At 45.2% G+C, this 26634-nt stretch overlaps 2 protein-coding genes across 2 annotated transcripts in view; both read left to right on the top strand.

Moving 5' to 3' along the window:
- Positions 1 to 4758: 4758 nt before the first annotated feature.
- Positions 4759 to 9330, top strand: LOC120917415 (P2Y purinoceptor 1-like). Its single transcript, XM_040328691.1, has 2 exons — positions 4759 to 4812; positions 8228 to 9330. Exons 1-2 carry the CDS (start codon positions 4759 to 4761, stop codon positions 9197 to 9199), a joined length of 1026 nt encoding a protein of 341 aa, XP_040184625.1. The 3' UTR covers positions 9200 to 9330.
- A 15717-nt stretch (positions 9331 to 25047) lies between these two features.
- SLC17A6 (solute carrier family 17 member 6) overlaps positions 25048 to 26634 on the top strand; it is a 40222-nt gene continuing 38635 nt past the window's right edge. The window contains exon 1 of the mRNA XM_040327901.1: positions 25048 to 25990. Coding sequence (XP_040183835.1) covers positions 25905 to 25990 — 86 coding nt within the window. The 5' untranslated portion in view covers positions 25048 to 25904. The remainder of the gene's footprint in view (positions 25991 to 26634) is intronic.

The raw sequence follows: 26634 nt of genomic DNA, 5'->3' as shown, positions 1-26634 counted from the left end.
TTTATTTTTTGGGCAAGGTTCTAAAGGATGACTCTAAATAATGGTTGAAGGCCAACCAACATTTCCTGAACCTCAACGCTTTCTTCAGTGATCTGCGTGTTGTGTCACCGCGATACAGGAAGCCATCCTCTACAGATCTCCGTTTCCTGTGGACGCCATCGGTAGCGAGTGTGGTTATTGTTCAGGAAATCGCGTGGTTTTGGCAGTTCGATAACTTTTTCTTTCTTTTTTTTTTTTTTTTTTAATGTTTATTTGTTGTTGTATTTTTTTTGTACCGAGGGCTACCTCACTGAAGTGCTTTATGTTCCAGTGAGAGCATTTTATGAAGAATTTAACAGCAGTGACTGTTTTGCATGAATAAATTCTGTGTAAAAAAGAAGCTAAATTTATTCCTATTTAATATGATGTTTTTGAAAAAAAATGTAAACGTCTAATACCAAGACCCTTCTGTGTTATGTGCCTTGTGTGTTTTTTTATTTTTTTTAACGTGTAAACCTCTATAAATGCAGTGTCTTGAAACGGAAAGTTTGTATTAGGAAAGGATACCTGTCTAGAAGCCTTAAAAAAATAAAAAAATAAATATATATATATATATATATATATATATATATATATATATATATATATATATATATATATATATATATTTTTTTTAAGGCTTCTATATATATATATATATATATATATATATATATATATATATATATATATATATATATATATATATATATATATATATATATATATATATATATATAAAAATATATATATATATATAAATGTATATATTTGAAATATGAAGCACTCTTGCTCATATGTTTTTTTTTTTTTTTTTTTTGCACTCATTTCTATTTTTTTTTTTAACACAAAAAATTTTTTAGCACCATTTTTTTTTATGCCCAAATTTATGATTTTTGGGAAATTACGCTGTACATTTGTTTGTGGTGAAAGAGATAATGGATCAGATTATATAATGTTACAGATATTGATGATTAAATAAGTACATGTAGTCTGGAGCAAAAATTATAAATGTTTAAAAAAATATATATATATATATATATGTGTGTATGTATATGTAATAAATAAATATATATATATATATATATATATATATATATATATATATATATAGTATTGAAACATTTATAATTTTTGCACCAAACTACGTACTATGGGGCAGATCCACAGAGATCTGCACCCGCGCAGCGTATCAGAGATACGCTACGCCGCCGTACCTTACCTGGCTTTAGTTCGAATCCAGGAAGATTTTGCGCTGTAAGCTGCGGCTGCGTAGTCTATCTCTGGCGGCGGAATTCAAATCGGCGATTAGGGGGCGTGTTTCATTTAAATGAAGCGCGTCTCCGCACCAAATGAACTGCGCATGCGTCGTCCCGAAATTTCCCGCTGTGCATTGCGCTAAATTACGTCGCTAGGACGTAATTTTTTTTTAACATAGACGTGAGTTACGTCCATCCCGATTCACAGACGACTTACGGAAAAAAAAAAAAATTCAAATGAAACGCGGGAACGACGGCCATACTTAACATGGCAAGTCTAACTATACGCCGCAAAATAGCAGCTTTAACTGTACGCCGGAAAAAAGCCGACTAGAGATGACGTAAGAGAATGCGACGGCCGCGCGTACCTTCGTGGATCGTCAGAAATAGCTAATTTGCATACTCGACGCGGAAAACGACGAGAACTCCACCCAGCGGACGCCGAAGAATTGCACCTAAGATCCGAAGGCGTACGCCTGTCGGATCGAACCCAGATGCCGTCGTATCTTGGTTTGAGGATTCAAACTAAAGATACGACGCGGGAAATTTGAAAGTACGCCGGCGTATCAGTAGATACGCCGGCGTACTCGCTCTGAGGATCTGCCCCATAGTATTGAAACATTTATAATTTTTGCACCAAACTACATGTACTTATTTAATCATCAATATCTGTAACATTATATAATCCGTGATCCATTATCTCTTTCACCACAAACAAATGTACAGCATAATTTCCCAAAAATCATAAACTTGGGGATCAAAAAAATTTAAATAGTGCTTAAAAAAAACAATTTTGTGTAAAAAAATAAAAAAAAAATAGTGCTCCAAAAAAAAAAAAAAAACACTGTCTAACCCAAGCCAGAGCCGTCTCCTGGATCTCCATTTCAGTATAATTGTCTGTTTATGAAAACAAAAAACCTTCCTCAAGTATTCTTTTTTCTGATATATGCATGTTGTGTATGGCGCCCCCTTGTGGCCACACAGAGAAGCAACATTTTCAACAAGTGCTTATCACCCTGTACATATAATTCTGTGCTTGCCGACTTGTATCCGGTTCACTGCTTACCTCGATATTTAACTCCCGAAGTGCCTGCGAAACTTTCCCTTTTGTACATTGCGGTGATAATACATATTTATAATATATAGATATAAATGTGTATGTCTGGGATGGGGAGATTAAAGGGGCAGGTCAACGGAAAATCACATTTTTGGGGTACACAGCAGACTGAGACCCCAACTGGCTTCTTAAATTACACTGCGAACTCTCTTTCTGCTGTATTTATTTTATTTTTTTATATTATTATTATTATTATACAATACATACAATGTAGCAGGGGGTTGTTCACTCATCTGCTTTTTTTTTTTTTATTCCCCAAAATATTTTTATGTTGTAAAATTTCCCGAATTTTTAATGTTTAATTAAAACTTTAGACCTTCAGGTGTGATGCTAAAAAAAAAATTTGTGTTGATAGTGGATATTGTTTTTTGCCGTTTTTTTTAGAGATTTTTATGGTTATTAGACTGTTAATGGATAAAAAAATGCCAAGAATCTGTGGCAGAAATTTGCACCTTTTATGTGAACATTTTGAGGGAAAAAAAAAAAGTTAAAGGAGATTTTTATTTAAATTTACAGCCGATTCCAATACATGATTTTTTCTTTATGTTGCTTTTATGTTCTTCTTTTATGATCCTTAACTATCACTGTCCACCAGGTGGAGCTATATGCAGTTTGTCGCAAAAAAACTGCAGATTTTTTTTCAAAGAACAGAGCAGTGCAATGACAACCAGCGTTGCTCTTCTCCACATGGCTGAATTTGCTCAATTGCTACTCATAGCGATTAACTGCAAGTAGAAAGATTGAGCTACTAATAATCTCCCGGTTAGCTCCGCCCCAACGCGGTGATGGCCAACAATTGGTTAAATCTCTCAGTAGCGAGAGATGACCATTTACTGTTCTCAGGAACTCAGCCTCTGCAGTCATGTTCCCAGCTCCGCCCACCTGCAGCCGTGTACCCAGCTCCGCCCACCTGCAGCCGTGTACCCAGCTCTGCCCACCTGCAGCCATGTACCCAGCTCCGCCCACCTGCCGCCGTGTTCCCCTCTCCGCCCACCTGCAGTCATGTTCCCAGCTCCGCCCACCTGCCGACGTGTTCCCAGCTCCGCCCACCTGCAGCCGTGTTCCCCTCTCTGCCCACCTACAGCCGTATTCCCAACCCCACCCACCTGCAGCCGTGTTCCCTTCTCTGCCCATCTGCAGCTGTGTTCCCAGCTCTGCCCACCTTCAGCCGTGTTCCCCTCTCTGCCCACCTGCAGCCGTATTCCCAACCCCACCCACCTGCAGCCGTGTACCCTTCTCTGCCCATCTGCAGCCGTGTACCCTTCTCTGCCCATCTGCAGCCGTGTTCCCTTCTCTGCCCATCTGCAGCCGTGTTCCCCTCTCTGCCCACCTGCAGCCGTGTTCCCAGCTCTGCCCACCTGCAGCTGTGTTCCCCTCTCTGCTCACCTGCAGCCGTGTTCCCCTCTGCCCACCTGCAGCCGTGTTCCCCTCTCTGCCCACCTGCAGCCGTGTTCCCCTCTCTGCCCATCTGCAGCCGTGTTCCCCTCTCTGCCCATCTGCAGCCGTGTTCCCCTCTCTGCCCACCTGCAGCTGTGTTCCCAGCTCTGCCCACCTGCAGCCGTGTTCCCAGCTCTGCCCACCTGCAGCTGTGTTCCCAGCTCTGCCCACCTGCAGCTGTGTTCCCCTCTCTGCCCACCTGCAGCCGTATTCCAAACCCCACCCACCTGCAGCCGTGTTCCCCTCTCTGCCCATCTGCAGCCGTGTTCCCAGCTCTGCCCACCTGCAGCCGTGTTCCCTGCTCTGCCCACCTGCAGCCGTGTTCCCTGCTCCACTCACCTGCAGCCGTGTTCCCAGCTCTGCCCACCTGCAGCCGTGTTCCCAGCTCCGCTCACCTGCAGCCATTATCAGGAATTTTTGCTCTTCCTGCTAAACTTTATTTTTATTTGAAAGCAATAGCGTGCAGCAGCTGAAGGGAGACTCCATAGGGGGAGTGGAGCAGGGTTCTTGGCGATCTCTGAGAGCGATAGGACTACCCACAGCTGAAAAGGCAGGTTTATAAAATGACACCTTATGGCCACTAGGTGGAGCTGACGATCATAGAAATAGAAGATCATCAGCTCCGTCTAGTGGCCATAATGTGGTATTTTCCTGAAATACCTAAATGGAGCTGGGAATGACATGAAGTAGTCATATTACACAAATTACGGTGATTATTTGACGGACATGCGAATGCTTGAGACATTGACGCAGCTCGATTTTTTTTTTTTTATAAACAGACCCACCATGTCTGTCCGGAACAATAAAGTTACATCCGATTTTTTAAATTTTTATTTTTTTTCTATAAACCTTGTAGCGGCATTATTTCCCTCCAAGTCTCTATAGCGATGGTTCTGCCATCACAGTATTTCTATAGGACATATCGCCATGGTGATTGTAGAAATTGGACCTATCATAGAAGAGAAGGGGCGGAGTTCTCTGGTTTTGTATTGGTTGGCTCTTTGTATTGTGTGGTCCTCACCTGTGAAAAGATTGGGATTGGGTGAATGTTTTTGTCGCCTCGCTCCGGTTACTCTTCTTCTGGTTTTTCTATCTTCCTCTTTCCGGCTCTCGGCTGGTTTTGTGTTTTTCTTTTATATTTTGTTACTTCCTCAGCGAATAAAGAAAATAAAATTTCACTGAAAGAAAAATGTTCCGTTGTGTTTTTTGTGATTGGATGGGGGGCTGAGATCAGTTATAGGGAATGTATGAAAAGGGGAACTATGAGGGCCAATTCACACCACATGCAGTGAAGGGGGGGTTCTTTAAAATGATGGGGGGCATTTAATGTGAAAGTGGGTCTCTGATATGATGGGGGACTTCTTATGTGAAAGGGGGGCTTCTGATGTAAAAGGGGGACTTCTGATGTAAAAGGGGGTCTCTGATGTGAAAGGGGGGGCTTCTGATTTGAAAGGGGGTCTCTGTTTTGAAAGAGGGGTCTTTGATATGATGTGGGCCTTCTGATGTGAAAGGGGGTCTCTGATGTGACAGGGGACTCTGATGTGAAAGGGGGGCCTCTGATATGATGGGGGGCTTCTGATGTGAAAGGGGGCTTCTGTTGTGAAAAGGGGGTCTCAGATATGATGGGGGACTCCTAATGTATAAGGGGGTCTCTGATGTAAAGGGGGATCTCTGATATGATGTGGAACTTCTGGTGTGAAAGAGGGGTCTCTGATATTATGGGGAACTTCTGATGTGAAAGGGGGGCTTCTGAAGAGAAAGGGGGGTTTCTCATGTGATGGGGGACTTCTAATGTCAAAGGGGGGTCTCTGATATGATGGGGGACTTCTGAAGTGAAAGAGGGGTCTCTGATATTATGGGGGGCTTCTGAAGTGAAAGGGGGGTTTCTCATATGATGGGGGACTTCTGATGTGAAAGGGGGGCTTCTGATGTGAAAGGGGGGTCTCTGATATGATGGGGGACTTCTGGTGGTAAAGATGATAATGTGGAAAAGGTGGCACTGTTTTGCACTGGTAGGTGGCACAGGTGGGCACAGTTGTGGCAGCAGTGATAGATGGCACGGATAGGTGGCACTGATGGGTACTGATAGGCACTGGTAGGTGGCACTGATGGGCACGCAGTGGGAGGAGTTATGTAAATATCAAAATGCCTTGTGATGCAAGCAGTGGGAGGAGTTATGCAAATGTAAAAATGCCTTGTGATGCAAGCAGTGGGAGGAGTTATGCAAATGTCAAAATGCCTTGTGATGCAAGCAGTGGGAGGAGTTATGAAAATATCAGAATGCCTTGATAGGTGGATGTCAGTCTGGAGGAGCGCTGTCTCTTTTTTCCAATTTCTAAGGGGGGGGGGGGGGGCGGTGAGACTGTATAGGCGGCTGATATAAATGCCGATCATGATTTTATTAATGAGGGATTGATTATGTGGACATTACGATCGGATGGAAGATTGGCGCACTCGGTAACACTTCCAGGAAATTGTTTTTTCTCTCTTTTGTCACCCGCTGTCAGTGGAAGGAATCTCTCTCTCTTTTGTTTTGTGGACGAGCGCTCTCTATAGAGACCGCAGTATGAGGGCTGAGCGCACGCCGCAGCACATTGCACACATTGCACACCCCCTCCCCCGTTACCTGGATAGATCCACAGAACAAACACATATAAAAGGTTATTTACACCTCGGAGAGGAAATCAGAGGCAGCGGCGAGTCGCAGAGGATGGGAGACCCCTCAGAGCAGGTCAGTGCCCAGAGCAATTCACATTTCTATTTTACTAATCCAATTCTTCTATTATCACTTAACTCCAGCCCAAAAAACAAACAACAAACAAACCATAAACTATCACCCATTAAGAAAAATTGAATTACAAAAAATAGCATCTCTTGTTGCAATACATACTTTCAATCTGGAGCGCTCACCTGCAGTACTTCTTTTCTGCCACAAGATGTCCTCGTTTGGATAGAAAGCATTATTCAGGTCAGTTCCTCTGAGCCCAGGTCGCCCTGGACCTCACCCAGAAGCTGGACAGTGAAAGGATAGCAACCCAGTGAGCATCTCTCTGCTCTCCTATCAGCGGGCTTCATGTAAGCACATGGTCCCTTATGCTGCTCCTTCTAATGCTGTGCAGGGACTGCAAAAGGCGGATACCGGGGGGAGGGGGGCAAATTCAGAAACTTACACTGTGTATTAGAAGGTGCTAGGAGGTGGGGGGCTCTGTGTATTGGGGGTGCTAGGAGGTGGGGGTCTCTGTGTATTGGGGGTGCTAGGAGGTGGGGGGCTCTGTGTATTGGGGGTGCTCGGAGGTGGGGGAGCTCTGTGTATTGGGGGTGCTAGCAGGTGGGGGGGCTCTGTGTATTGGGGGTGCTAGGAGGTGGGGGAGCTCTGTGTATTGGGGGTGCTAGCAGGTGGGGGGGCTCTGTGTATTGGGGGTACTAGGAGGTGGGGGAACTCTGTTTATTAGAAGGTGCTAGGAGGTGGGCTTGAGTTCTCTGTGGGTGCTAGAAGGTGGGGGAGATTTGTGTATTGGGGGGGGTGCTGAGATGTAGGGGAGCTTTGCATAGGAGTTGGGGGGAGTTCTGTGAATTGGGGGGGGGTGTGCTAGGAGGTGGGGGGAGCTCTGTGTATTGGGGGTACTAGGAGGTGGGGGAGCTCTGTGTATTGGTGGTGCTAGGAGGTGGGGAAGCTCTGTGTATTGTGGGTACTAGGAGGTGGGGGGAGCTCTGTGTATTGGGGGTGCTAGCAGGTGGGGGGGGCTCTGTGTATTGGGGGTACTAGGAGGTGGGGGAGCTCTGTGTATTGGGGGTGCTAGCAGGTGGGGGGGGGCTCTGTGTATTGGGAGGGGGTGCTAGGAGGTGGGGGTAGCTCTGTTTATTAGAAGGTGCTAGGAGGTGGGCTTGAGTTCTCTGTGGGTGCTAGAAGGTGGGGGAGATTTGTGTATTGGGGGGGTGCTGAGATGTAGGGAAGCTTTGCATAGGAGTTGGGGGGAGTTCTGTGTATTAGGGGGGGGTGCTAGGAGGTGGGGGTAGCTCTGTCTATTAGGAGGTGCTAGGAGGTGGGCTTGAGTTCTCTGTGGGTGCTAGAAGGTGGGGGAGATTTGTGTATTGGGGGGGGGGTGCTGAGATGTAGGGGAGCTTTGCATATTGGGGGTGCTACGGAGTGGGGTAGCTCGCTCTGCACTGGGGTACAGGGGGGGATGGGGTGGGAAAAGGGGGAGCTCTGCATCCACGCAATGAGGGGGTTGCTGTTTCCCATCTTCGCACAGCTTGACCATGTCCCGGCACTGATCACTCCTTATATAGGTAAGCTTGGAGGTACCAAAAGTATTTAGATTTTGCTCAAGAACCTTTTATTCTGAGAGTTTCTGGTTGACCCAACTGAAGGTTCTTTTTATTTTTTTTTTCTCAGAGGGTAGAAGATGACTTTTGTGAGAAAACGGGCACCTTCCTTGGGACTATCCAGAGAATTATCTTCCCTCTCACCTTCCTCTTCATCCTCGTGGTGGGATTGTCCCTGAACCTCGCCGTCATGTGGATCCTGGTCGCTCGGATCAAACGTTGGAACAGAAGCACCATCTTCCTCTTCAACCTGGTCCTCGCCGACGTCACTTGGGTCCTTTGCCTCCCTTGCTTGATCTACTACCACTTCAACCACCTCCACTGGATCTTCGGCGACGCCGTCTGTAAAATAACCAGGACCATTTATCACACCTGCTATTACTGCAGTATCTATTTTGTCACCTGCCTGAGCATCGATCGGTACCTGGCCATCGTACATCCTCTCAAGTCTTTGAGGATCCTCAAGAAGCGCCAGTCCTTGCTTATCTGTGTGACCATTTGGATGGCCACGTCCATCAGCAGCTTGCCTGTGACCTTCTTGGCCGGGACTCAAGTCTGCGAGAACAATAAAACGATCTGCTCCCTCTACGTGTTTTCTGTCAAGACGCACGTCACGTTGCCTTACTCTTTAATTTCGACCGCTGTTGGGTGTCTTCTACCCTTCGCCTCCATATGCTACTGCTACTGCAGCAGTGTCGGAGAACTAAGGCGGATTGAACTGCAAAGAAGGAAGAAGAGAAGTCTGTTGACCAAACTCATGTGCTCGGCGCTGGTCATTTTTGGTCTTCTCTACCTCCCTTATCACGCCTCCCGGAACTCCTGCATTATTTTTCGAATGTTAAAAATGTCGGTGGCCATCGAGAGGGCGGATGCCCTGTTCTTCATGGAGATGGCCGTGTGCAGCCTGAACACCTGCATCAACCCCCTCTTCTGTTTTCTTGCTGGGGGGGACTTTCGGGAACAAGTTTGCCAAATACTGAACTCCATCCCACACGTCAAGAAATGGAGGCTCAGGAACAGGAGGACAGTTTGCCCGATATAAAACTTTCTTTGGGCAAACACTGCGGGGTAAAGCCAAGGCTGGGGCTCGCCGGACCCCCAGATGTTCTGTTTCCACCAGAAGTGGCCTGTTTTGGAGCTAAACATTTGGAGTTCATCAATGTAGTATCAGGGGTCTCCAAACTTTCTAAAGAAAGACCCAGCTTACTGTCCTTCAAACCTTAGGGGGGCTGGACTGTGCCCAGTGGGAGTAAACAATGCCCGATCTTTGGTATTGGGGGGCAGGGGGGAATAGTTGGTGTCAGTGGCAGTAATTATGCCCCATCGTTGGTGTCAGTGGCAGGAATTATTCCCCATTGTTGGTGTCAGTGGCAGGAATTACGCCCCATCGTTGATGTCAGTGGCAAGAATTACGCCCCATCGTCGGTTTCAGTGGCAGGAATCATGCCCCATCGTTGGTGGCAGGAATTATGCCCCATTGTTGGTGTCGGTGGCCGGAATTATGCCCCATCATTGGTGTCAGTGGCAGGAAATATGCCCCATAGTTGGTGTCAGTGGCAGGAATTATGCCCCATCATTGGTGTCAGTGGTACGAATAATGCCCCATCGTTGGTGTTAGTGGAAGGAAGATATGCCCCATGGTTGCTGTTAATGGCAGGAATTATGCCCCATTGTCAGTGTCAGTGGCAGGAATCATGTCCCATTGTTGGTGTCAGTGGCAGGAATTATGCCCCATCGTCGGTGTCAGTGGCAGGAATTACGCTCTATGGTTGGTGTCAGTGGCAGGAATTATGCCCCATCGTTGGTGTCAGTGGCAGAAATGATGCCCCATCGTTGGTGTCAGTGGCAGGCATTATGCCCCATTGTTGGTGTCAGTGGCAGGAATTATTCCCCATCGTTGGTGTCAGTGGCAGTAATAATGCCCCATTGTTGGTGTCGGTGGCCGGAATTATGCCCCATCATTGGTGTCAGTGGCAGGAATTATGCCCCATTGTTGGTGTCAGTGGCAGGAATCATGCCCCATTGTTGGTGTCAGTGGCAGGAATTATGCCCCATTGTTGGTGTCAGGAATTATGCCCCATCATTGGTGTCAGTGGCAGGAATTTTGCCCCATCGTTGGTGTCAGTGGCAGGAAATATCCCCCATTGTTGGTGTCAGTGGCAGGAATAATGCCTTAAGGGCCAGATAAAGGCAAACAAAGGGCCGCTTCCAGCCCAAGGACCATAGTTTGGAAACCACTGATGTAGAATAAAGGGCTCAACTTGTATTGACAGTGGAGAAGACTTCTCTACTCATCATCTATAAATAATAATATTGGCACCACATCCCCTTAATTGGTAACAAATTTAGAAAAAAGTGAGGGTTTGGGATTTTAGAGGTGCAAAATTACAACATAATATAGGAAAAAATATTTATTTATAAAAGTGAAAAATAACAGAATAAGAAAAATCCATCCGATGATACAATACAGCTTCGAAAATGTGAAAAATTCTTCCTACACGTTTCGCCGCGATTAGTAGCTTCCTCAGGAGAATTTAAATTATCAGGCACGATCTACTGGAAAGACAAAGAGAACAATACAAAAAATTACAAAACAAGACAAAAGATATAAAAAAGTTGTGAAAGAAATTTGATGTTTAATCCCGAGTTGGCTGAGACCAAAATGACCGACGATAGTGAGAGCGAGGCGTGAGAAGATGGACTGGTCAGAAAATCATCTCCTGGCCTCCATTCATTTTCTGAATTATTATTGTGCAGCTCGTTTCGTTCCGAATTAAAATTCGGACAAATTTTCGTTATTCAGAAAAGCGTATGTATCAGATTTCCCAAATTAGAATAGAAACCAAATTTAAATGAATCCGAAATAACACAATTTGAATTCGGAAATCGTTTTCCAATTTCCAAAGAGAATAAAATAGAATAGTGTCCGAATTAGAATAGTACCAAATGTAACCACTTGCCGACCGGCCGCCGTCGTTTTATGGCGGCAGGTCGGCTCCCCTGCGCAAGAGCACGTAATATAACGTCGGCTCTCGCGCAGGCCACTAGGGGCACGTGCGCGTGCCCGGCGGGCGCGATCGCCGCGGGGCACCCGCGATTGCCCGTTACAGTCCTGTCAGCGGGGGAAATGCTGATCTTCTGTTCATACAATGTAGTGAGGCCACCCCCCCTACAGTTAGAACACACCCAGGGAACATACTTAACCCCTTCCCCACCCCCTAGTGTTAACCCCTTCACTGCCAGTGGCATTTTTATAGTAATCAATGCATTTTTATAGCACTGATCGCTATAAAAATGCCAATGGTCCCAAAAATGTGTCAAAAGTGTCCGAAGTGTCCGCCATAATGTCGCAGTACCGAAAAAAAAATCGCTGATCGCCGCCATTACTAGGAAAAAAAAAAATATTAATAAAAATGCCATAAAAATACCCCCTATTTTGTAAACGCTATAACTTTTGCGCAAACCAATCAATAAACGCTTATTGCGATTTTTTTTTTTACGAAAAATATGTAGAAGAATACGTATCGGCCTAAACTGAGGGAAAAAAATGTTTTTTTATATATTTTTGGGGGATATTTATTATAGCAAAAAGTAAAAAATATTCATTTTTTTTCAAAATTGTATATTTTTGTTTATAGCGCAAAAACTAAAAACCGCAGAGGTGATCAAATTCCACCAAAAGAAAGCTCTATTTGTGGGGGAAAAAATGACGCCAATTATGTTTGGGAGCCATGTCGCACGACCGCGCAATTGTCAGTTAAATTGACGCAGTGCCGAATCGCAAAATGTGCTCTGGTCTTTGACCAGCAATATGGTCCGGGGGTTAAGTGGTCAAATGAATCTGAAATAATGAAATTTGAATTCGAATGAAATTCGGATTCAAATCGTTTTCAAATACTTCCGAATACTTTTTGAATAGTTTTAAAATTTTAAAACTTAGAAATAGTTGTCCAATTTCCTATTGAATGCTTTTTGGAAATTGGAAAACTTTTCACATTTGGAAACTATTCGAAATTGGCTCAAATACTTTTTGAATCTATTTGAAAACTAATAAACTAAACAAATCCTGATAACGAATGAAACAAATGAAACTAAATGAATTTATGTAAAAAAAGAATCGAAATGAAACAAATTTTTTAACCATCTGTGAAATTTGCCGAGGTGGTGATTCCCAATGTCTCTTATTGAGAAAAATTTGCGTTAGAAAAAAATTACTCTTTTTTTTTTTTGTTTGTTTATTTCAAAGATGTTTATTTATTTAGAATTTTTTGGTGGGGGGGGGGGTGTATTTGGGTAGTTTGGTTTATTTAAATTAGGATTGTATCTTTGTTTTATCCTTTTTGTATACATTCTTAGGTGTGTACGGCCTCTTTAAATATTTAATTTAATTTAATTTTTTTTCTGTAATAAAAATAAAAAATAAAGTAATAGAGCAAATGATGTATTTTGTGCATGAGAACGGGTCCTGGATCTATGAAAGGAGATTTTATAACCGCCTTTCCCAATGGCTCCAATGTAGTTCCCCAAATTGGCAACATTTTATATCATAATAATCCGCCGATCTTCTCCCACTTTCAGTTTTGCTGATTCCTGATTTGCTCGTCTGTTGTTTTGGAATTCCTGTCCCCCCCTTTGTTGTTTATCGAATGCCTAAAAACCATAACTATCCATATCCAGCAGATTATCCTCCTGTTATCATCAGTGGGCGGAGCCAGACCACAGCGAAGTGAGTGATTATTTGGAGAAAAAATATACTATGTGGCCCTCATCAGGAGTTATGGGGCCACTTACACAGCTTCAGGCATGGGCCCCCTGCTCTGGAGCAGACAACCGGGGGAGGATATGCTGTTGCGGGGGGTGCTGCGAATTGAGAAGCCGGGGGGTTTTAATTGAGAAGCGGGGGTGCCGCCGTTAATTGAGAGCAAATTGAGAAGCGGGGGGCGTGAATTGAGAAGCTAGGGGCTTTGGGTGCTGACGAACCAAAAAAAAAAGGGGGGCCCTTACAAAAAGGCCCCTTACAAAAAAAATTATAAAAAAGGGGGGGGTAGCCATCCGGGGCCCTGGGGACCTCCAGGCCCTTTAACCACTAGAGTACCGGGCCATCGTCAAATGGCGGCTCCACGGTGACTCTGAATATTCAACAGGACGTCAATTGACGTCCTGTATTCCTGCGGCCACTGGGGGGCGCGCGCGCGGCGCGTCCCCGAGATGCCGATGCGCGTGCCTGGCGGTCGCGATGTCCGCCAGGTACCCGCGATCGGTAACGACAGAGCAGGGACGTGGAGCTCTGTGTGTAAACACAGAGCTCCACGTCCTGTCAGGGGAGAGAGGAGACCGATCTGTGTCCCTTGTACATAGGGACATAGATCGGTCACCTCCCCCAGTCACCCCCCTTCCCCCACAGTTAGAACACAATACAGGTATACATATTAACCCCTCCCTCACCCCCTAGTGTTAACCCCTTCAATGCCAGTCACATTTATACAGTAATTAGTGCATATTTATCGCATTAATCGCTGTATAAATGTGAATGGCGCCAAAAACGTGTCAAAAGTGTCCGATGTGTTCGCCGCAATGTCACGGTGACAGTAAAAAAATCGCAAATCGCCGCCAATACTAGTAAAAAAATTAATAAAATAAAAATGCCATAAATCTATCAGCTATTTTGTAAACGCTATAACTTTTGCGCAAACCAATCAATATATGATCATTGCGATTTTTTTTACCAAAAATATGTAGAAGAATACGTATCGGCCTAAACTGAGGGAAAAAAAAGTTTTTTAAAAAAAAATTGTGATATTTATTAAATAAAAAAGTAAAAAATAGTGTTTTTTTTTTAAAATTGTCACTCTTCTTTTGTTTATAGCGCAAAAAATAAATAAAAACCGCAGAGGTGATCAAATACCACCAAAAGAAAGCTCTATTTTTGGGAACAAAATGATAAAAAAATTGTTTGGGTACAGTGTAGCACGACCGCGCAATTGTCATTCAAAGTGCGACAGTGCTGAAAGCTGAAAATTGGCTTGGGCAGGAAGGGGCGTAAGTGCCTCGTATGGAAGTGGTTAATAAAAAAAAAATATATATATATATATATATATATATATATATATATATATATATATATATATATATATAAAAAGGTGGGTTGCCATCCGGGGGCCCTGGGGACCTCTGGTGCCTTTCATAAAAAGGATAAAAAATGAATAAAAAAATATATTAAAAAAATGGAAAAAAAAACAAGGCCCCCCCCCTTGTTTTTTTTTTTGTTTTTTTAATATATTTTTTAATTTCTTTTTTAATTTCTTTTCTTTTTTATTTCTTTTTTATTTCTTTTTTATCCGGTTGCCATCTGGGGCCCTGGGGGCCTCTGGGCCCTTTAATAAAAAGGAAAAAAAAGAAATAAAAAAATATATTAAAAAAATGAAAAAATAAAAACAAGGGGGGGGGGGTTGCCATCTGGGGCCCTGGGGGCCTCTGGGCCCTTTAATAAAAGCAAAAAAAAATAGTTATAAAAAAAAAGGGGGGGTTGGCATCCGGGGCCCTGGGGACCTCCGGGCCCCTTAAAAAAAAGGGGGGGTTGCCATCTGGGCCCCTGGGGACCTCTGGGCCCCTTACAGGTGTACTGCCTGTACCCCCCTGATGGCGTCCCTGGCCCTCATACAAGTTTGATGACCCCCTAATCTAGAGTATCCCAGGAGCCCCCCAATACAAAGCTGCTGCATGGCAGTGCCACCTCCTACATGGGCCCGTAGGGAGACACAGGAGGGAGTAACACCAGGCACTGACCCCTTAGATGAGTTTGGTATTTGCGTATTCAGTATCCTGGGCTCTGGGGCCCTCCGGGGCCCTCATCCTCTCCATGTGTATGTCCAGACCCCTGGAGATGCCTCCTGTACTTAGATTGACTACAGTTTCACTTTAAAGGAGTTGTTCAGCTAATCTTGTTCATAAAACGTTGGCGATGAATAATTTATTTCGGCGTGTTGTTACAAAATAACGAGTGCGACTCGCAGGGCTCGCCTTCCATCGCCCTTCGTATTCCGTGTTGCGCACTAATGGGAACTGGCATAGGTCGGAGGAGCCTGCAAACGCACACAAACCTAATATGTTTATCTGCCTTATCATTTCCTTCTCCATAACCAGACTAATTAATCACGTTGGGTTTATTTTTCCTTATCGTTTTTTTTTTATAAACCGCGGTACGTAATTGAGGGAGCGCGTGACACCTGTTTTGATGCTGGAAAAGGTCAAGCTGGAATCTCGTGAATCTGTTATGTTTCTATGGATCTGTTTATCTGAGGCGACACCGCCGGAGGAGGAAAGACCAAAGTTGCCTCTCGCCGGCGCCATCCCGGGATGATGGGAAGATTTCCGAGAGCAACGCTGATACTTTATTTTTAATATCCTTGAACGAACTATTGTGTATTTCTAGATACAGAAAGGAGATTTATGGAAGGGAATTTCGGAAAGGCACCTTTATGACAATCGGATTGCGAGTAACTCGGTTAACAAGCGTTTTCGCAATACGGGCGCTGTATTTTAAAATATCCTTACTCGGTTTGCGAGTGTCGCAAAACAAGCAGGATTCAGGCCAAAGTGGGGTGCAGTACCACGTTTGGCCTGAGTTGGGAGGCGCCGGAGCCATTCGCCGCTGTTCGGAAATGCACGGAAAGGCCCGAGGACAGGTCGGCTGACCTCGGCAAATCTGGGAAAGGCTGAGCTGTCCTCAGGCCTTTCCGGACGTTTCCAAGGCTCTCTGGCGCCCCCCCCCCCGCCTCTGCCCGCATGCTGTATTGCATGCTATTGAAGTCAATGCGGAACAAATTATTTTAGTTTCCATTGACTTCAATGGGGAAACTCGCTTTGATATGCAAGTACTTTGGATTACGAACATTCTCCTGGAACGGATTATCCTCGTAATCCGAGGTTCCGCTATATATATATAAAAATACAAATATAATTTTATTAAATGCAATTTTTAGACACAAATAAAATACATGCAACAGTAAGTGAAAAAATTTGCCCCCGGATGACAGGACTTTCTGCATGCAAGGAATAGCTCTAGATCTCCAAAAAAGTGGGCAAACCTACGCGTTTCAACTCAGTCTGGGGGTTCTCAAGAGCAACAGATTGAACTGTCTAAAAATCTAAACCGTGATAAATGTCATAAACACATATAAAGAAGCATAAAAACATGTTTATAGGAAAATATATGAAGTAAGGCAACTTACTACATACCGGTATGTAGTAATTTGCATGCATTTTTATTGGTGTCTTAAGATTGAAGGGTTTAATGTTTTATTGTGTATCTGTTTTTGTTTTTTCAATTCAGTAATTTTTTTTATTGTTTTCTTTACATCAATACAAATTGAAATATTTCACATTAATACACTTCCAAATACAGTTAACATACACATACTTCACCCTACAACACCCCCCCCCCCCAAAAAAAAAAATATCTGATCCTGATGTCGAGGGGACCCTGATATAAGCGGGGACTCTAAAGGGGATGCTGATGTTGAGGGGAATCTAAAAGGGGACCCTGATATAAGGGGGGACTCTGATGGGGATCCTAATGTCCAGGGGACGCTAAAAGGGGACCCTGATATAAGGGGGGACTCTGATGGGGATCCTGGTGTCGAGGGCACGCTAAAAGGGGACCCTGATATAAGGGGGACTCTGATGGGGATCCTGGTGTCGAGGGCACGCTAAAAGGGGACCCTGATATAAGTGGGGACTCTGATGGGGATCCTGACATTGAGGTGACTCTAAAAGGGGACCCTGATATAAGGGGGGACTCTGATGGGGATCCTGATGTTGAGGGGATGCTAAAAGGGGACCCTGATATAAGGGGGGACTCTGATGGGGATCCTGATGTCGAGGGGACTCTAAAAGGGGACCCTGATATGAGGGGAGACTCTGATGGGGATCCTGACGTTGAGGTGACTCTAAAAGGGGACCCTGATATAAGGGGGGACTCTGATGGGGATCCTGATGTTGAGGGGACTCTAAAAAGGGACCCTGATATAAGGGGGGACTCTGATGGGGATCCTGATTTTGAGGGGACTCTGAAAGGGGACCCTGATATAAGGGGGACTCTGATGGGGATCCTGATGTTGAGGGGACCCTAAAAGGTGACCCTGATATAAGGGTGGACTTTCCGACAACAAATGTCCGATGTGAGTTTTTGGTCGGAAATTGTGCAGAGCAGAGTAGGGACCGGCCAGAGAGGGACTCCTTGTATTGAATTTCTGACACGATTTGTGTGACCCGTGTGTGAGCAACACAAGTGTGTGCCAACATTCTGTCGAAAAAAAATAAAAATCCATGGTTTTCTTGTCGGAATTTCCGATCGTGTGTACGCGGCATTAGTGTTCCTGGGCATGGAAGCTCTCAGCCCCGCTCCTCCTATCACTGGTGTGTTGGGGATTTTCTCGTTGTAGAAATAATAATAATAATTTGTACCAATTATCTGTCATCAGGGGGTCGTGTTGGATGGATTGAGGTGAAGTGCCTCCTTGTGGCGGGGATGATTATCTCTCCATCACAACCAATTGTCTGCCTTTGTCTGGTCACTAATAACCTGCAATTTGGAAATGTCGGGAATACTCGGCTCCTTCTGGTGAACTGGTGGGAGGAATGGGAGACCCCCCTGATCAGTGTGAGGACCAGAGACCCCCCTCATCAGTGTGAGGACCAGAGACCCCCCTCATCAGTGTGAGGACCAGAGACCCCCCTGATCAGTGTGAGGACCAGAGACCCCCCTGATCAGTGTGAGGACCAGAGACCCCCCTCATCAGTGTGAGGACCAGAGACCCCCCTCATCAGTGTGAGGACTAGAGACCCCCCTCATCAGTGTGAGGACCAGAGACCCCCCTCATCAGTGTGAGGACTAGAGACCCCCCTGATCAGTGTGAGGACCAGAGACCCCCCTCATCAGTGTGAGGACCAGAGACCCCCCTGATCAGAGTGAGGACTCGAGACCCCCCTCATCAGTGTGAGGACCAGAGACCCCCCTGATCAGAGTGAGGACTCGAGACCCCCCTCATCAGTGTGAGGACCAGAGACCCCCCTCATCAGTGTGAGGACCAGAGACCCCCCTCATCAGTGTGAGGACTAGAGACCCCCCTCATCAGTGTGAGGACCAGAGACCCCCCTCATCAGTGTGAGGACCAGAGACCCCCCTCATCAGTGTGAGGACCAGAGACCCCCCTCATCAGTGTGAGGAATAGAGACCCCCCTCATCAGTGTGAGGACTAGAGACCCCCCTCATCAGTGTGAGGACCAGAGACCCCCCTCAGTGTGAGGACTAGAGACCCCCCTCATCAGTGTGAGGACCAGAGACCCCCCTCATCAGTGTGAGGACCAGAGACCCCCCTCATCAGTGTGAGGACCAGAGACCCCCCTCATCAGTGTGAGGACCAGAGACCCCCCTCATCAGTGTGAGGACTAGAGACCCCCCTCTTCAGTGTGAGGACCAGAGACCCCCCTCATCAGTGTGAGGACCAGAGACCCCCCTCATCAGTGTGAGGACTAGAGACCCCCCTCATCAGTGTGAGGACTAGAGACCCCCCTCATCAGTGTGAGGACCAAAGACTCCCCTCATCAGTGTGAGGACTAGAGACCCCCCCTCATCAGTGTGAGGACCAGAGACCCCCCTCATCAGTGTGAGGACCAGGGACCCCCCTCATCAATGTGAGGACCAGGGACCCCCCTCATCAGTGTGAGGACTAGAGACCCCCCTCATCAGTGTGAGGACTAGAGACCCCCCTCATCAGTGTGAGGACTAGAGACCCCCCTCTTCAGTGTGAGGACCAGAGACCCCCCTCATCAGTGTGAGGACTAGAGACTCCCCTCATCAGTGTGAGGAGCAGAGACCCCCCTCATCAGAGTGAGGAGGACCAGAGACCCCCCTCATCAGTGTGAGGAGCAGAGACCCCCCTCATCAGTGTGAGGAGCAGAGACCCCCCTCATCAGTGTGAGGAGCAGAGACCCCCCTCATCAGTGTGAGGACCAGAGACCCCCCTCATCAGTGTGAGGACCAGAGACCCCCCTCATCAGTGTGAGGACCAGAGACCCCCCCCCCCCCCCTGTCACAGCTCACTTGTTTCTTTTCTTTCTCATCTTTTGTGTCTCTCTATCCCTTCAATCCCCAGGTAAGCACAATACATTGATGTGGACACTAGGGGGCGGCCTAGGAGAAGGGTTGGATATCTCAGCCCTGAGATCAGACATTAGCAGGGAGGATAACCTTCCATTTTCTTGAAAGCTTGGAGGTCAGAAATCAATTTCCGACATGATAATCCTGAAATCTGACAGCGAAAGATTCCTGTTTGTCCCGCAAATCCAAATACAAATCTGGAAAATTATTTTATAATATTAAAGTGATATTCATATGAATTACATTCCAGGCCTTCTCCATGTGTCCCCTCCCCCCCCCCCCCCGCTGGGGAGATCACTCACTTGTGCCGTCCATCATGGAAATGGGGAAGAATCTTCTCCTTGGGGATACAGGGGTTCTAACCCTCTCCCACACTTTATTTAAAACTCAACAAAAAAACATTTTAATTATAAGTGATGAACTTAGTTTTGTATATAGATGACATATTGTAACAATCACCTGTTACATCTAGAGATGGCCCTCCTCTCCTGCATGTGGCTGAAGGCACTTCCAGGTTTTACTCCTAGTACCGGCACAGCAGCCAATCAGGAGACAGCTCTTCTGGTTGGGGTTGGCCCCTGCACTCTTGTGCCTCCAGTGACCCCTGCACTCCTGTGTCTCCAGTGACCCCTGCACTCCTGTGTCTCCAGTGACCCCTGCACTCCTGTGTCCCCTGCACTCCTCTTTCCCCCCCGTGACCCCTGCACTCCTGTGTCCCCAGTGACCCCTGCACTCCTGTGTCCCCAATGACCCCTGCACTCCTCTTTCCCCCCCGTGACCCCTGCACTCCTGTGTCTCCAGTGACCCCTGCACTCCTGTGTCTCCAGTGACCCCTGCACTCCTGTGCCCTCCAGTGACGCCTGCACTCCTGTGTCTCCAGTGACCCCTGCACTCCTCTGCACCCCCGTGATCCCTGCACTCCTGTGTCTCCAGTGACCCCTGCACTTCTGTGTCTCCAGTGACCCCTGCACTCCTCTGCACCCCGTGACCCCTGCACTCCTGTGTCCCCAGTGACCCCTGCACTCCTGTGCCTCCAGTGACGCCTGCACTCCTGTGTCTCCAGTGACCCCTGCACTCCTCTGCACCCCGTGACCCCTGCACTCCTGTGCCACCAGTGACCCCTGCACTCCTTTGCACCCCATGACCCCTGCACTGATGTGTCCCCAGTGACCCCTGCACTCCTGTGTCTCCAGTGACCCCTGCACCCCGTGACCCCTGCACTCCTGTGTCCCCAGTGACCCCTGCACTACTGTGCCTCCAGTGACCCCTGCACTCCTGTGCCACCAGTGACCCCTGCACTCCTCTGCACCCCGTGACCCCTGCACTCCTGTGCCTCCAGTGACCCCTGCACTCCTGTGTCCCCAGTGACCCCTGCACTCCTGTGTCTCCAGTGACCCCTGCACTCCTGTGTCTTCAGTGACCCCTGCACTCCATGTGTCTCCAGTGACCCCTGCACTCCTGTGTCTTCAGTGACCCCTGCACTCCTGTGTCCCCAGTGACCCCTGCACTCCTGTGCCTCCAGTGACCCCTGCACTCCTCTTTACCCCGTGACCCCTGCACTCCTGTGTCCCCAGTGACCCCTGCACTCCTCTGCACCCCGTGACCCCTGCACTCCTGTGCCACCAGTGACCCCTGCACTCCTCTGCACCCCATGACCCCTGCACTGATGTGTCCCCAGTGACCCCTGCACTCCTGTGTCTCCAGTGACCCCTGCACTCCTCTGCACCCCATGACCCCTGCACTCCTGTGTCCCCTGCACTCCTCTGCACCCCGTGACCCCTGCACTCCTGTGCCACCAGTGACCCCTGCACTCCTCTGCACCCCGTGACCCCTGCACTCCTCTGCACCCCGTGACCCCTGCACTCCTGTGTCCCCAGTGACCCCTGCACTCCTGTGTCTCCAGTGACCCCTGCACTCCATGGTAATGAGGTATTCTACGTGTAGTGATCATTGTAGCAACCATTACCCAACAATAAGGTATAATGAGGTGCTCTATCGCTGATGATCGATGTAGCCCCCCCACCCAGTGACCATCATGGTTTAATGGGCGATGATCAATGTAGCCACCCTCACCCACCATCATGGTATAATGAGGTGCTCGATTGGTGGTGATTAGGGTAGTCACCCTCACCCACCAGTATAGTATAATGAGGTGCTCTACAGGTGGTGAACAATAAATCCAACATGGTATAAAGGGGTGGTAATCAATGTAGCCACCCCCACCCACCATCATCGTATAATATGCATGGTGATCAATGTATTCACCCTCACCCATTATCATGATATAATGAGGTAATCAATATGTGCTGATGTAGCCACCCCCACCCACTATGTATAATAGGGTGCTCAATGGGTGGCGATCAATGTAGTCATCCTCACCCAACATCGTGGAATAATGAGGTGCTCTATGGGTGGTGATCAATGTAGCCACCCTCACCCATCATCATAATATAATGAGGTGCTCTATGAGTGGTGATCAGGGTAACCACCCTCACCCACCATCATGGTATAATGAGGTACTCTATGGGTGGTGATCAATGTAGCCACCCCCACCATCATGGTATAATGAGATACACTATGGGTGGTGATCAATGTAGCCACTCTCACCCACCATCATGGTATAATGAGATACACTATGGGTGATGAAAAATGTAGCCACCCTCACCGACCAACATGGTATAATAAGGTGTTCTATGGGTGGTGATCAATGTAGCCACCCCCTCCCGCCATCATGGTATAATGGAGTGCTCTATGGGTGGTGATTAGGGTAGCCACCCTCACCCACCAACACCATTATGGTATAATGAGGTGCTCTACAGGTGGTGAACAATATATCCATCCTCACCCACCGTTAGGTGTATTTCGGTGCTCTACGGGTGCTGATCAATGTAGCCATCCTTTACCCACCATCATGGTATGATAAAGTGCAATGAGGGTGGTGATCGAAGGTAGCCACCTTCATCAACCAACATTGTATAATGGAGTGCTCTATGGGCAATGATCAATGTAGCCACCCTCTCCAACCACCATAGTATAATATGCGTGGTGATCAATCTATCCACCCCTCACCCGCCATTGCGATATAATGAGGTACTCTACAGGTGGTTATCAATGTAGCCACCCTCACCCACCATCATGGTTTAATATTAATATGGTGCATGTGTGTATGTTCCACCTTCTCCACAGATAAGGGAAATGTAACCTTCCAACATACAAAAAAATTTAATAAATTAATTGCGGTAACAAGTTTTCTTCCAGGGATTGGGAATGCTCGTTATTGTTCAGCTCTGAACCCCCCTGCATGGTGTGATCGTCGAAAGACGTTGCGTCATCTGTCACGTGATCGCACCGCTTGAAAATATTGAGCCAGGGAACGAGGACCAACCTCATATACCACAAGCTTGGCTTGTGAAGTGCAGAGTGTAAAAAAAATATATATATATATAAATATTTAAAAATATATATATATATATATTATATATATATATATATATATATATATATATATATATATATAAAAAAAATTAAGGCAAGATTAACAATTTATAGACAAAAGAAATTAAGGTGTCTCTTTTTTTTTGTGAAGTGCAGAGTAAATCACAGAATTAAAAAATATATATATATATATATATATATTTTAAATTCTGTGATTTACTCTGCACTTCACACAAAAAAAGTGACACCTTAATTTCTTTTGTCTATAAATTGTTAATCTTGCCTTAATTTTATATATATATATTTTTAAATTTAAATATAAAAATGTATATATTTTCTTAAAATTGTTTTTAAGTATATTATATATATAAAAAATAAAATAAAAATGTAGGCAAGATTAGCAATTTATAGACAAAAGAAAATATAGGGCCAGATTCACAGTTGTAATATGCCGGCGTATCTACTGATACTCCGACGTATTTTCAAATTTGCTGCGTCGTAGCGTTGTTTTGAATCCTCAAAACAAGTTACGACGGCTTTAGGCTTCGATCCGACAGGCGTACGCCTTCGGATGGTAGGTGTAATACTCCGGCGCCCGCTGGGTGGAGTTTGCGTCGTTTTCCGCGTCGGGTATGCAAATGAGCTTTTTCCGACGAACCATGAACAAACTCGCGGCCGTCGCATTCTCTTACGTCGTCTCTAGTCGGCTTTTTCCGGCGTATAGTTAAAGCTGCTATTTTGCGGCGTATAGATAGACTTGCCATGTATGGCCGTCGTTCTCGCGTCGAAATTTAATTTTTTTTTTTTTTGCGTAAGTCGTCCGTAAATAGGGATGGACGTAAGTTACGTCTAAGTTCAAAAAATGACGTTGTTGCGACGTCATTTCGCGCAAAGCACGGCGGGAAATTTCGAAAACGGAGCATGCGCAGTTCAATCAGCGCTGGGGCGCGCTTTATTTAAATGAATCACGCCCCCTAATCGCCGTTTTGAAATACACTACGCCGCCGTAACTTACGAAGCAAAATCTTCCTGGATTCGACTTAAAGCCAGGTAAGATACGGCGGCGTAGCGTATCTCTGATACGCTGTACCTATCCAATTCTATGTGGATCTGGCCCACTGTGTCTCTTTTTTGTGAAGTGCAGAGTAAATCACACAATTAAAAAAAAATATGTAAATATTTTCTGAAAAAAAAAATCACAGCAGCAAAAAAAATATGTATATAGGGCCAGATTCACGTAGAATTGCGGCGGCGTAACGTATCGTAGATACGTTACACCACCGCTAGTGCCTGATTCACAAAGCACTACAAAAAAACTACGCCCGCGGCCTCCGGCGCAAGGCGGGCCAATTCAAATGGGCGTGTGCCATTTAAATTAGGGGCGCTCCCGCGCCGGACCTACTGCGCATGCTCCGTTTCCTAACTCCCGCCGTGCTTTGCGCGCCGTGACGTCAATTTTTCGAACGTATTCCCGGACATCTTTTTACGCAAATGACGTTAAATTTAAAATTTCGACGCGGGAACGACGGCCATACTTTAGACAGCAATATGTTTGCGGACTAAAGTTAGGGCACCTAAAACGACGACTAACTTTGCGACGGGAAACTAGATTAGCTGCGACGTAGCGAACGCGAAAATCCGTCGGGGATCCGCCGTAACTCCTAATTTGCATACCCGACGCTGGTTTACAACGCGAACTCCCCCCAGCGGCGGCCGCGGTACTGCATCCTAAGATCCGACAGTGTAAAACAATTACACCTGTCGGATCTTATGGATATCTATGCGTAACTGATTCTATGAATCCATTCGCATCGATAGAAACAGAGATACGCCATCGTATCCCTTTTGTGAATCTGGCCCATATTTTTCTGAAAATTGTTGTAAGTAAGTTATATATTAAAAAAAATTAGGGCAAGATTAGCAATTTATAGACAAAGGAAAATAAGGTGTCTCTTTTTTGTGAAGTGCAGAGTAAATCACAGAATTAAAAAAATATATATATAAATATTTTCTGAAAAAAAAAATCACAGAAGCAAAAAAAATATGTATATATTTTCTGAAAATTTTTGTAAGTAAATTATATATATATAAAAAAAATTAAGGCAAGATTAGCAATTTATAGACAAAAGAAAACAAGGTGTTTCTTTTTTAATAAACTCTTGAATGAGGACCTTGCACCCTTTGCTACACCTCGACTTGAAATGATGACATCTTCGCTTTGGTTTCCATAGCATCCACTCCGAGGAGCCCGGAGAATGAATGCTTTGCGCTTGCGATCCGCCCCAATTCCCTTGGAAAGTTAGCAGTGTAGAGCGAGAGAGAGAGAGAACAGGAAGCCTTTTCCTTTTTCCACCGGACCTGTCCACGGTGCTGAAGCACCAATAGAGACGCAAGAGGAGAGAGGAGGGGGGGCCGAGAGTTGAGTGAAATAGGAAAATTGCGAAAATTGCAGCCTGTTGAAGACCTCATTAAAGATCCTGAACTCCCTTCCTATTCTAATTGCAAAGCCGGTGGTGGAGCCGGTAATACCCAACCGGTAAGACCCAGCCGGTAAGACCCAGCCGGTAAGACCCAACCGGTAAGACCCAGCCGGTAAGACCCAGCCGGTAAGACCCAGCCGGTGAAATTCTTACACTTTTGCTCCAAGACCAATCAAGGTTTGAAGGTTTAAGAATTTTTTTTTTCCACGTTGGAATTTTCTATCTAGGAATTCATTTTTTTTTCCGTCTTGGGTCTTTCGTGAAATGCAATATCTCCTCTACACCTCGCCATTGCTACGGAGCGTAGCGCCAGAGTTTTTTTTATTGAGGCATATGTGATGCAAAATGGATTTTTAAGCAGCGAGAGGACCAATGCACGGAGCTCTGTAATAGCCATGAGACAGCCTTCACTTGCATTGAGAAGAGAACTCTCTGCCAGGAACACCTTGTAGCCATTGTCTCCATCTCCGGGGCTCGGATCTCACTTTCTTTTTGTTTTTTGTTTTTTTCGCTTTTTGTTTTTTTTGTAGGATCTTACCTTAGCTTTTGGGTTTTTCTTCTTCTTTTTTTTTTTTTTTGTCTTTTGGAATATAATAGCACTATGAAAATTGGCCATTGCGGTGCATCCTAGAATTTGAGAAGACACCTGCTACGACACACCTGAAGCAATAATGGATTCAATAAAACAAAGGATTTTAACGCCTGGCAAAGAAGGGCTGAAGACTTTTGCAGGGAAATCGCTGGGTCAGATATACAGGTATCTATTTTTGGATTCCCTGTGAGAATTCTTGAAATTTTTTTTTATTTATTTTTTAAATAATAATTACAAATAAATAATTACAAATAAATAAATATATATATATATATATATATATATATATATATATATATATATATATATATATATATATATATATATAATTACAAATAAAAAAATATACATTTATATTTATAGTTGAGCTGGTTGGACTTGTGTCTTTTTTCAACCTGACTAACTATGTAACTATATATATAGATATATCTTTTTTCAAAATAATTACAAAAAATAGATAAAATACATACATACACATATATATATATATATATATAATGCCAAGGGGTGCTATATTGAAATCTAAATAGCAAGAAGAATGTTTTATTATATTTGCCACTTATCACGGTATTTACAAAAACATATAGTATATACACAGTATATATATATATATATATATATATATATATATATATATATATATATATATAGCAATTATTATATTTATTTTAAAAAAAATACACAAGGGGTAATGAGGTAATCTACATAGCAATAAGAATGTTGTATTACATGTTTGGCAATTGTGATCTTTTTTTTTTTTTTTTGTTATCTGTTGGGTAATTGTTAATTAGAGACTCACTGTAAATGCA

The sequence above is a fragment of the Rana temporaria genome, chromosome 11, assembly GCF_905171775.1.
Source record: "Rana temporaria chromosome 11, aRanTem1.1, whole genome shotgun sequence".
NCBI lineage: Eukaryota > Metazoa > Chordata > Amphibia > Anura > Ranidae > Rana > Rana temporaria.
This window is presented reverse-complemented; position numbering and strand designations above follow the sequence as displayed.

Bases quoted from the DNA above. Each gene is read 5' to 3' on its own strand.
- LOC120917415 (XM_040328691.1), top strand. From the start codon at position 4,759: ATGGTGATTGTAGAAATTGGACCTATCATAGAAGAGAAGGGGCGGAGT. The intron at 4,813-8,227 runs GTTTTGTATTGG...TTTTTTTCTCAG, and splicing joins AGAAGGGGCGGAGTTCTCTG to AGGGTAGAAGATGACTTTTG.